This window comes from Columba livia, chromosome 4 (genome assembly GCF_036013475.1).
Source record: "Columba livia isolate bColLiv1 breed racing homer chromosome 4, bColLiv1.pat.W.v2, whole genome shotgun sequence".
Taxonomy (NCBI): Eukaryota; Metazoa; Chordata; class Aves; order Columbiformes; family Columbidae; genus Columba; species Columba livia.
Window position 1 is genome coordinate 3,015,421 of NC_088605.1, and position 11,293 is coordinate 3,026,713.

At 44.9% G+C, this 11,293-nt stretch overlaps 1 protein-coding gene across 10 annotated transcripts in view; it reads left to right on the forward strand.

Annotated features, from left to right (window-relative positions):
• SLC4A11 (solute carrier family 4 member 11) overlaps positions 1 to 6,713 on the forward strand; it is a 127,348-nt gene extending 120,635 nt beyond the window's left edge. For all 10 annotated transcript variants that reach the window (XM_065060203.1, XM_021292862.2, XM_065060202.1 and 7 more), the window contains one exon: positions 2,897 to 6,713. In XM_065060203.1, the coding sequence (XP_064916275.1) occupies positions 2,897 to 2,960 (64 nt within the window). In that variant the 3' untranslated portion in view covers positions 2,961 to 6,713. The remainder of the gene's footprint in view (positions 1 to 2,896) is intronic.
• Positions 6,714 to 11,293: the final 4,580 nt, after the last annotated feature.

Sequence of the window (11,293 nt, forward strand, 5' to 3'; positions counted from 1 at the left end):
CTCAGGCTGGAGGAGGAATAGCGCAGGAAATCTGTCATTTCACTGATGCTGGATGTTGCACAAAGGGTTCTGGGCTGGCAGGTGCTTTTCTTACAGCTAGCAGAGAGGTAAATAAGTCTCCTCTTGCAGTTTGGGATGCCTGAGGCATTTGATGATCCTTATTGCTATGCAACTTGATTTCTGAAGGGCTGTGCTTAGAGCAGAGCGAGAAACTTTCCCAAAGGGGGATCTTTATCTCTTACCTTACAGACCTGCACTGTGGGATCCTGTTGCAAATGATCCTTTAGGTCAAACTGACCACATTTAGTCTTAAATTTTATCTTCAAAAACGGAAGAACCCCACAATATCTTGCAGTCTTGAGAGAGAACCATTGAGAAACTTAACTAATTAATTCCTTAATGTTCATTACCAGTGACTGCCCATCATTCTCCGGTTAAATCATTCATGCTCTCCATCCTTTGGTTATAATGAGAAGTCATAATAAGATTGTGGAAGGAACAGATCTGTTTCCAGTCCATGTGATTATTTTTAGGTCAGCATGGTATCCAGTGATATCTGGTTGCCTTTGAGCTTGTAGTCTTGGATATTTTCTGTCTGATCTCAAAGTTCAGGGCTATCAAGGTGATAATTTGCCAAGGCAGCTGTTGTGGTGTTTTCCTTGGGTGATAAAGGCAGGTCCAGCTCTTTCTAAAACAAAAGCAAATGTCAAAACTACCATGGATTTCAACAGGATCAGGTTAGAGCTATTTGGACTGGATTTTTAAAGATAAACAAAATCTTGGAAGACACTGGGATTATTGTTCCTATGGTGAGAGTCTCTCACCCACCCTTCACACGGGCGCCACTTGGGTGACTGGTTAAGTGGCTGGTAAATACTCCAACTGTGTGCAGTGCTGGCTGATTGACTCTTGTGGGAATTGCAAGTCCCCACACAGAGCAGCTCGGTACAGAAAAGAAAATGTGGGGCCCTCTGCCAAACATTCAAATATCGGGCAGAGTGGAATAAGCAAAATTAATGTGGAGAGAGTGATGTCAAAGAACCTGATTTTGTAATAAGAGCTAATTTAGCGCTGCAAATATCGTCTTTTGAGTAAATAAGATGTTGTCATCTTATACTAGCTCTGCTAACTCATTTGAGGGCAGATTTTTCTAGTAGCTGGATAACCAACCCTGCTGTGAAGGGGAACATGGTGCTACCTGGCACAATGTAGAAGTTTGCTCTTGGTTTTCCTTTCTCTGACATCTTTTGCTTTTGTGTCGTTTCGGGGGGTCCAGCTGAGGAGGCAGCACCATGATGCATGAGCTCTGGAGTTAACAATGATTTTTTCATAGGGTTTGGCACTCTGAATAGATGAGACAGAGTAGAAGAAATGAAATATCTTTTTTTTGAAGTGAAGCGAAGGGAGGAAGAGGAGATGGGAGAGTAGCCAGGGGTCAAACTCAAGAATCAAACCCAGATGAGTGAGTCATGGCTCAGTATCCCATCCAGAAAACCAGCCATGTTACTTGTCTGTCTCCCAGCCACATTTCCATCTGTCTGACTGCATTAGACGCATGATTTGCGTTGTCAGTCGTGAGGGACAGTCTTTTTTTCACTGGTGTAGCGTTAATGTGAAAGATAATGGATTTAAATGTCTTCTCATGATTGCACTGAAGAACAGCCTGTTGGGAGCAGATGTGATCTCTTTGGGTATCCCCGGCTCCTGGCTTTGATTCAAAACTTTGGGATGACTAGTTTATTTTGTTGCTCAAAGGAAGGATCTTCTTTCCAAGTTTTCTGTGATGCTTATCTGTGCTCCCACAGCTCTCAAGCATTTTATTTCATGACAGGTCTATTTAAGCAGATTCTGGTACTTCTCAGTAGTAAGAGCTGTTTTAGTTCTTTTGCGTAGCTATTGAAAAGGCCCTTCCAAGTCTTAAACTGGCTTTCTAGTGCTTTGTGTCTTATTTTAACAGCTGAAGAATAATTTCCTTTGTTAAGCAAAGTGTCCAACTTAATATGCAATAGGATTTAACAGGAGAAACTTCATAGCATGTTACAGTGCTGTGCCTTTCTCGCCCAAATATGTTAATTCACGAGGATTTTGTTGCAAACAAGCAAATAGTAATAGAAAAAAGAAATTAAAATGAGGGAATCACTGTCTTCACGATCCAGCAGAGAATTCAGACACCAGGTGGGGATAAAGTCTTACCAACAGCTGATATATTTGCTGCTTCTCTAAAGACCAAAGCATCTGGGTTGTCTATTAAAACTTCTTTGTGGTGAGAGCTGAAAGCAGTGACCTGTGGTACTTGGAGAACTGAAGTGCAAGGCAAATAACCCTCAAGTGCAGGACTTTGAGCACTGTGAATTTAGAGCCCGGTTTCTCCAGTGGGCTCTCAATGCCTGGTGTTGACAGTGTTGTAATGAGCATAAGGCTGTATCAGGTGGGGTTCGAGTGTTGGGAAAGTGGTGAAGAAGGCAGAAATTAAAGCGATTCTTGGCAAAGTAACCCATCCACTAACAAACCGGAGGCAGCAGGAAGCTCTTGCCTGCCTCCCCAGCACAAACCAGGACCATATGTGTGGGTCAGGTGCTTTTAAGGCGTTGTGGTGACACAGTGCTCTAGGTAAGTGGCTTTTCTCCTGTGAGGGTGAGGATGTTCTCTTTCCCCTTCAACTGAAATGAGGAAGTTTCTTCCAGGATGAGCCCTGCATTATTACTTCTGTTATTATTTCTATAAATGCTGCATTTACTTTCAGGATTGGTTGGTTTTACTTTCCCCCATTTCATCTGCCCTTCAGCTGGGCAGATCTGTTACACGCAGGGACAAACTCAACTGGGGGTCTCTGGACATACAAAAGGTTTTATAAATAAAAACAAGTACTAATGCTCTCCCTCTTGTTCAATTTCAGGTATAACCTGCTCCCTAGGATCATCGAGGCCAAGTACTTGGATGCTATGGATGCAGAGTATTAAACGGGGTCCTCCGCACACGGAGCAGCGAGGACGGCTCTTTCGGAGTGGGAAGATGGCTTTGCCGAGGCGTAGAACAATCTATCTGCAGATCTTTCTTTCACCACTTTCTTTCTGCTCTACTATGGCATTGGCAATGCGCACACATCCAAGACCACTTGAGCGTTGAGGTGTCAAACCAAAACAGCCTTGGACTTGAGAGGCCGAAGCTCTTTGGAGCTGTGAGGCAAGCGAGCTTTATGGAAAATGCTACTTTCCACATCCCAAAACTGGAAACCCCAAAGATCAGCGTGTCCAAAGGGTTGGAGCATGTGTTCTCAGAGTTGTCATGTGTTCCCTTGTTTGAGGGGTGGGGGGAATCTCTTTCTTTTTTAGTGCACCGCGTCCTTTTCTTTCAGAACACTATAAGGACAGTAACTGACCCTTCTTTTACAGAGCGACAGTCCCTTTGAATTCCATTTCCTGTTCATCCAGTGTTCCCAAATTGGTATTTTGGGTGGGATGGCCTCATGCTAAACCACTGTCAGGAGAGATTTCTGGCCACCTCTTCAGATGAGCAGGGTTGGAAACAGCTATAAATTGTACTGACACAATCCACAGCTTTGGATGAATATTTAATTCCTACAAATGAGCTGGAAATGTTCAGAGGTTGGGCTTGCATGGTGATGTTGATGAAACTGCATCTGGGTCTAAGCAATTTGGGAATTCCTTTGGATCTTTCTACTGTTACTTCTTGGTAATCAAACACGAAAGTGTATTTTTGCACAACTCCAATATTCTTGCTTGCACCCAGAGTCAGATACTGAAACTTGTCAAAGGGCAGTTGTGTTAACGATTGCATATACATATGTACAGTAGTGCCTATGTGTACATATATACATATGGATTTCTGTATATATTTTGCATAGATCTACAAATAGGCCTGATTCTTTCAAAATACCCAAAGTGTTTTGTGCAGTCAGTGTTACCTGTGATGTCTTTGACCATACACTTGTTTGCCGCTTCGGTGCTGCTTTTTCTCATTTGAGATATGGTCACTTCTTTTCCTTTTGAAGCTGCTCAGTTACTGGTTTTGTTCATGTGTTTGCTGTCTTCCCATGGCTTGTGACATTCTTCATTCTGTCTTGATGCTCCAACATGTGAATTTTGCATTTAATTTGAATGTACAGCATGCAATGAAACTTTTCCTCTTTCGCCTAATCAATATTTGTTGGTCATTTCATTATTTCTGTTTTGTAGCTAATCTCAAGTTTCCCCCACTCACAGACATTATATTATATTATATTTCTGGATGAATCTAACTTCTGCTGTCTTTTTATATTTCAGTTTATTTAATTTTGCTTGTACTATGGCCAGTTTTCTTATTTGGAGTACTGTGAAACAAGCTGCCCTTTCGTTCAGTGCTTGCCCTTTGCACACTACAGATCACAGGTAAAGTGTTAAAAAATGTGGCCCTCTGAAGATAATTAACTTTCAAAACAGTAGAAACGAGGGAAGAAAGGGAATACAAAATGCAACACAAATGTATTATTAACACAGAAGTGTTTCTTACCAATTGCTTACCCAGTAAGTGGTGCGGAGTTCTTATCAGCATGTGCCCTATGAATTGAGTGTCTTCTGCACAATGAGGAAGACTTGACCCTTTAATAAGGGAGGAAGGCATTGGATAAAATTCTCCTATGCTAACGCTAAGCCACACTCAAGCCACTGAAGATTTGGTGTATTTGCACTAAATATCAGAAGGTATTTCATCTTGATGTAGCTGCCTACACCTTTAAAACATGTGAAGAAACTAGATTTTCTAATGAAGCCCTTCATCTTTGTATTGATACCCGAGAGCAGTGTGAGCATCCCCAAAAACATGGCCAATATCTCCCAGGGCAATTGCAGGACGAAAAGCTCAGCTTAGCGAGCGAAACAGCGTTGCGTGACCTTCGTGTTGCACCAACCAGCTCCTGTAGGACTGCTGGGAAGTCTCAGGGTCAGGATTGACCACCCCAGGACATCAAAGCAGGTAAATGCCACTCGTTGGGCTCTCAGTCAATCTCAGAGCAGCAGGGGTAACTCACGCTGTGTCTTGATAAGTGGCGTGGCAGCAGGTGTCAACATGTGCATGGTTTCTGAATGCCTTTGTCAATATTTCCTAGCGTTTGAGTCATTTCTGTGGTGAGATCACCAATAGCCGTTACTAAGGTCTACATGTCTAAACGGGGCAGAGTCAACAGGATTTCGGGGCAGTGTCAAAGCGGAGGTGGTAAAAGTATGTCTGATCTTCAGTGAACAGAAAAAGAGCAGGTGACAGCAAACAGTTCAGTACCTGCTGAAAGACAGGGAGTGCTAAGGCCTGGTGATGCTTAAATAACAAGCTTTTCCCATAGATGTCAAGAGATTTAACCAAAGCTAGAGTGAAAAGCATCATCCTGTGGGTGAGTGAACTGAGAGGGGAGATTTAGATTAGATATAAGGAAAAAATTCTTCTCCATGAGGGTGGTGAGGCACAGGCTGCCCAGAGAGGACGTGGATGCCCCATCCCTGGAAGTGTTCAAACCAGGCTGGATGTGGATTTGAGCAACCTGGTCTGGTGGAGGATGTCCCTGCCCATGGCAGGGGGTTGGAGCTAGATGAGCTTTAAGATCCCTTCCAACCCAAACCATCCTGTGACTATTAAATGCACGTGTCCTGGGGTTGCATTTCTGGTGTCTCAGCTCTTGGCAGGACGAAGTGACCCTGTGGGCTGGTTTGAATCTTGTTTTGGATGCTATGGCTGGAGAAAGGAGAGGATGTACCCAAGGGAACGTGGCTCTTGTCCTTTTTGAGGAAGAGCAGAGGCCCTGGGTGCAAGTCCCTCCAGCACAGAGCGTGGTGGGGCGAACTGGCATGCAGGTCTTGCCGGAGGAAATAGTTTTGAGATGTACCCTCCATCCCCCCACTTAGAAGGACCAAAAATGTCCTAATTTGAAAGCATCATTTTCAAATAGTATCAAATGTTGCTGACATCATTTGAAATTCAGATAACTAAGGGCTTAAATATCCATTACAACTCCTGTTTATATATTTTTATTACTGTTGCTTTACTTCAGCCCTTATGTTTTCTTTGTAGCGTCGATAGGATTCTGTTCTACAGGATTTTCTTTCTCCAGAAATCAGGGGCCAAAGAATTAAGTGATGGGAAATCAGCACAACTCGGGAAAAGAAGTTGTGTTGTCTTACACTGGTTGAACATTTGGACCCTTGTCTTAATACGCGTGTAGAAGTGAGATGTGAGACGTGAGGCCTCTTGGCTTACAAGGGGTTGTGACAACCCTGCAGAGGATTATTTTTCGTGCAAGTACCTTTTCTCTTCTTGTTTGCTTCTGGTTTTGCTGACTGAAGTGCAGGCGTTTCCAGGAAGTAGGCTAATTAGGGAAGGAGAGTTTGTTCAGAGTTGATTGAGCACTTTAATACTTCTGTGAAGGTTTAAGACAATTAGAATGTAAAAGAAGTTTTATTATAAGCTCTTTATATACGCACAATGCTATGTATAACTTTTGCCAAAGAATCGCGTTTGCAATATGTTGATAGATGCTGAGAGTCCGTGATGTTCACCTGGAACCACAAGGTAGTAAAAAGCTTCTGAAACAATTGGGTTTTGGAAGTAAACTTCTGACAGCTGCCAAAACTATCAGAAACCAGAGATAGACTTGTAGTTTTTGATCCTTGCATTGAATGTAGGAGCTAGAAGTTGGCTTGACAATTAAAATTGGATTTATACCTGAATAGTTTTATTGGTCCGATACTTATTTTGTTGCCTTCAAAAATATTGTTGATGTGCTATGTGTGGAAATAGGTGTGTTTCTGCACGTAAATTAAGGCAAGTTGGTGAAAACATGGACTGCTGAACGGGTGGCGTAGCACTTTCTGGATTGCTTAGGAAGCGAATCTGACAACTTCACTAGCAACAATCCCCAAATGCTCTGGCATAAAGATGTGAGGCTGTTAATGAATGTCAAGCTCTATCTGGATATGCATCAGTGCATTGCTGAGAGAAGATGTAAATGAATTCAACTGGTTTGCTCCGAGAGGATGGGAATGGAGTAAATGGACTCAACTGGTTTGCTCCAAGGCTGCCACCTGGTGAAATGCCTCGAGATGGGCACGATGACCATGGGATGTGATACACGCTTCCCGACGACCTGTGTGAACTGAGATGGTAAATGGTCACCTTTCCATATACTGTAGGTCGAATAATTCTCCCCACAAAGTCCACGTCTCCAGCTGCACCAAAAGACTGAAAGTGTTTGTGAACTTCTGCATATCGTATTTGGCTGCTTTAGAAACTGCTGCTGAACTGTGTTCTGTGGACACCCTTGGGAGGAACGTGAAGTTGGCCAAAGGTGGACAGAGCTGGAGGACACTTGGGGGGTGGGAGGGGAGGGAAGGGGACAAAAAAGGGACCTGAGACATGCCATGTCACCAAAAGCACCCTAGCTTTTTCCAGCCTGTGTCCCGCTAGGTGTGTATTTACACTATCTGTTCACACATTCATGTTACTCCTTGATCAAGCTGCTTTTTTTCCTCATTGTGTTCTGTGTTTTCCCTTTCTAGTGTTTCCACCTGCCTGGAAGGTTAATGGGCAGAACTGGGGTTGGCTCAAGCTCATCTCTTGTATCTGTCCCCCCAAAACTTCTGTGCAAACCGTTTTCTGTCATCTCCTGACCTAGAACTCGCCTCCCCAGCCCCTCTCTGGAAGTTGGCTCTGCTGTCACCTCCATGGAGATGCTGCCCAAGGATCCAGTAGATATTTTTCTCCAGAGAACTCAAGGCTGTGTCTGAGCAGCAGATCCCTTGGGGATCGCTTTGCCATAATGAGCAATTATGAAGGATTCCTAATGATCCTGCAGTTGCACAATCTTCTGCATCTCTTTAGATGATCATTTTATGGCGCAGTGTTCCAGTTGGGCTGTCCTCTCATCTGTCAAGCTCCCAAAGCAGCTTAAATAGATGTGCTGGGATGGCTTTGCCCCATTTTCTCTCTCTGCAGAGGCCTGTGGATGTTAGAATATCTTCTCTAATTGTTTTCATATCTAATTAAGGCATTTAAGTACCAAACCCTGTCCATTACATTACTGCAGATCTGGTTGCAAAGAGCAAACCATCAATATTGTGTAAAGAGCAGACAGACCGGGGGGTGTAGCTGGAGTACATGCTTTAGCAACACAAATTAGCACTTTCCTCTTCAGCTTTTTGTGTGTTTTCCTTTCAAACAAAGACAATCCTTGGCTGCGTCTGTCTCTTTCCCTTGCAGAAAACTCTGTGTGAGCTTGGATTGCTTGGCACTATTCAGATGTTGCATTAAATATTAAGAGCGTGTCCTGGGGGAGATGCTGCCTTCTGCTCCCCATCTGCATCTCCGCTGCAAGGAGCTGTTGCTCGGAGAGCCGAAGGCTGCTCTTGGAGCAGAAGAATGAGATGCGTGTGTCATCTCGGTTGGTCATCCATGTGACAAATTCCTGCTGCTGCAAAAGCTATTGGTATCCCTTATTGGCAGTAAAGTCTTTTATGTGATCAGGGTTTTCCAGAAAATCAGCATATCAAATTCAACAGCTGGAGTATCAGTTTCAGTGCTTGGGAGTCTTGCTGAAGGGCTGAGAGCAGTTCTTGCTCAGCAGCAATCTGTGTCTCCGCACACTTTTTGCAGGCATTGAATTTAGATATGTGTCTCGTGACTGTATGGTTTAGATGGTTTCTGCAAGTGTCCATACGGGGCAGGGTAATGTGGCTGTGCTGGTCTCTGCCAGGCGAGGCTGGAGAAGGTGCAGCCCTTGGTGCCATGAGCGGTGGCATCTCCAGCTGTGCAGGTGATCTCTTTTCAGACTGATTGACATTTGAGTGACATGACTCTGCTCCCCAGGAACAAGCGCCGGGAGCAGAGGAAACGGCCTCAAGTTGCGCCAGGGGAGGTTGAGGTTGGATGTGGGAACAATTTCTTCCCCAAAGTGCTGTGGGGCATTGGAACAGGCTGCTCAGGGCAGTGCTGGAGTCACCATCCCTGGAGGGCTGGACAGACGGACATGAGGTTCTCAGGGACATGGGGCAGTGCCACGGGTGGATTATGGTTGGACTTGATGATCTTTGGTTCTTTTCCAACCAAAATGATTCTATGACCGAGCTCATGCAGTGCACCCTCCTCTCTGTCAACTGCTCACCGTGGGAGATATGTTCACCGCCTTTCTATTATTTAAATCTTATAGATATAGCATCACATATTTCTCAGCTTCTCCAATTTAGGATCAGTGCCACTGACTTCAAGCTGCATCCTCAGCAGGGTTCCAGCCCGCATCAGTGATCCACATCTTTATTGCAGAGCCTCCTTTACCCAGGTGTTAGCAGCTCCCTCCCATCTCCAAGGCTTCTGATGCCAAATTGTAACGAGGTTTTAAGTGCCCACGGCTGGCAGCTGTGACTGCTGGGATGTGCATCCCTCTGTCCATCCTTGACAGATGTTGGGCTGTGATCTGAAGCACCAAACAGGTCTAGGTGGATCAATTCCCACGGTGGAAAGTGAGATTTAGCTGCAAAGCTCAGCAGCTGCTGGAAAGCGAGAAGCTTATCGACCCTTTCAGGATTTTAGTCTCTCAGGTTTGGCGGAGCTGCTCTGATTTAATAAGTAAGGTGGCTCAGTGCTTGGTTCTTTTTGGAAGCGTTTAGCCTCTCTGTTCTCCCTGTCCTCTTTACTGATGTGAAGCTGTACCTCATTCCTACACAGGCTTTACCCGAAAAACAGAAGTTTTCTTACCAAAGTCCTGAACTTTAGTGCAAATCAAACCCTCTTCTCCTTGTCCTGAGCTGAGAAAGGGGCTGTATCTTCAATATTCCCTCATTCCCCTCCTGCTTTCCTTGGAGTGCAAGTGCAGGACAAGCTCCGAGGATGTGATTTAAGAGGAGGAACCTCCCCGAGGCAGAGCCGGCTCATCTCAAACCCTGTGCCCCCATCCCGTGCTATAGCGGAGCCGCTTGGCTGGGGCGCCCTGCAGCACGTCAGAAAACCAGCGCTGGGTTCATTTTCCAACATGGCATGTAACTGGTTAAATAGTTCTGTGTTTGGTGAATCAGGAGGTTTCCGTCACAGATTGCCAAGGGAACTATTTTAAGTGAGGGGAAAGCACATGTTCCTGTTTAGGGAGATACGGCCTATAGATATTGCACTTGCTAAATCTGCTCTTAAAGCGCATGCCTCTATCTAGTGTTGATTTTACAGTGAATGATTTCTTTTGATAAGAGTTGCTTGGGGCTCGGGGTGGGGAGGGAATTCCTTTATTGTATAAGGAAACTCTGTATTTAAAAACAAAATAAAAAAAGAAATATACTGTTTATATATTTCTACTTTGTGCCTAATCAGTGTCCTTTATTTAACCTTTAGCTCCCAGCATTGCTTGGACTTCTCTCCTAGGGCTGATGTACGTTTTTCTCTGGTCACTGGTGGGGATCCCTGTAGCTGAGATGCTTCTGTAATCCCCAACATCTGAGCATCTCAGTGGTGAATATGGAGTCTGGAGAGCCAAAAATGGGATTCCTTTGTGCTTTAATGGGGAAGCATAAGAAAGAACAGATCCTTTTACCTGACGTGGTGCACTGAGAGCACCCAGACCTGGCTAACATCGCCCTTGATGAGAGGTGTTGAGGCCAAAATCTAGTGGATTTTGTGTCATGGGGGAGCTTGGGGATGATGGCTTCTCCAAGGGGTGAATTCACTGTTACCTGCCACAGGACCCAGGCTTGGATAGTGGTTCTGTGAATCCAGAACCTGTGATTGTGACTCTCCAGCTCCCTCTAGTCCATCAGGATCCCCAAGGAGCTCGTTTTGCAGAAAAGTGGCTTTTTGGATGTGAAAGCAGAGGTTGAGGGAAGGGATGAGTAAGGCCCTGTGGGGCTGCTACGACCATCTGGGAGCTGCCAGAGTCTGCAAACGTGCTCTTTGCCTCCAGCCACTGCATCTGCATGTTCTGTGGGATTCACCTTCCATGCAGAGGGTCAGTTCTGGCCTCCATCAGCTTGGGCTGCTCTAGAAGCACTGCTGGTGCCCCTCTTCAATTTTTCAATGTGGAGATATATATATATATATAGTCTTGATAGGCTATCAGGAAAAGGAGGGCAAAGGTCTTTGCAGTGTTACCTTCAGAAGGCTGTTGAGCATGTGGGCATAGAATCACAGAATGTCCTGAGTTGGAAGGGACCTACCAGGACCATCAAGTCCCACTCCTGTCCCTGCACAGGACACCCCACATGTCACACCATGTGTCTGAGGACGTTGTCCAGTCTGTTCTTGAACACTGTCAGGCCTGGGGCTGTGACACCTC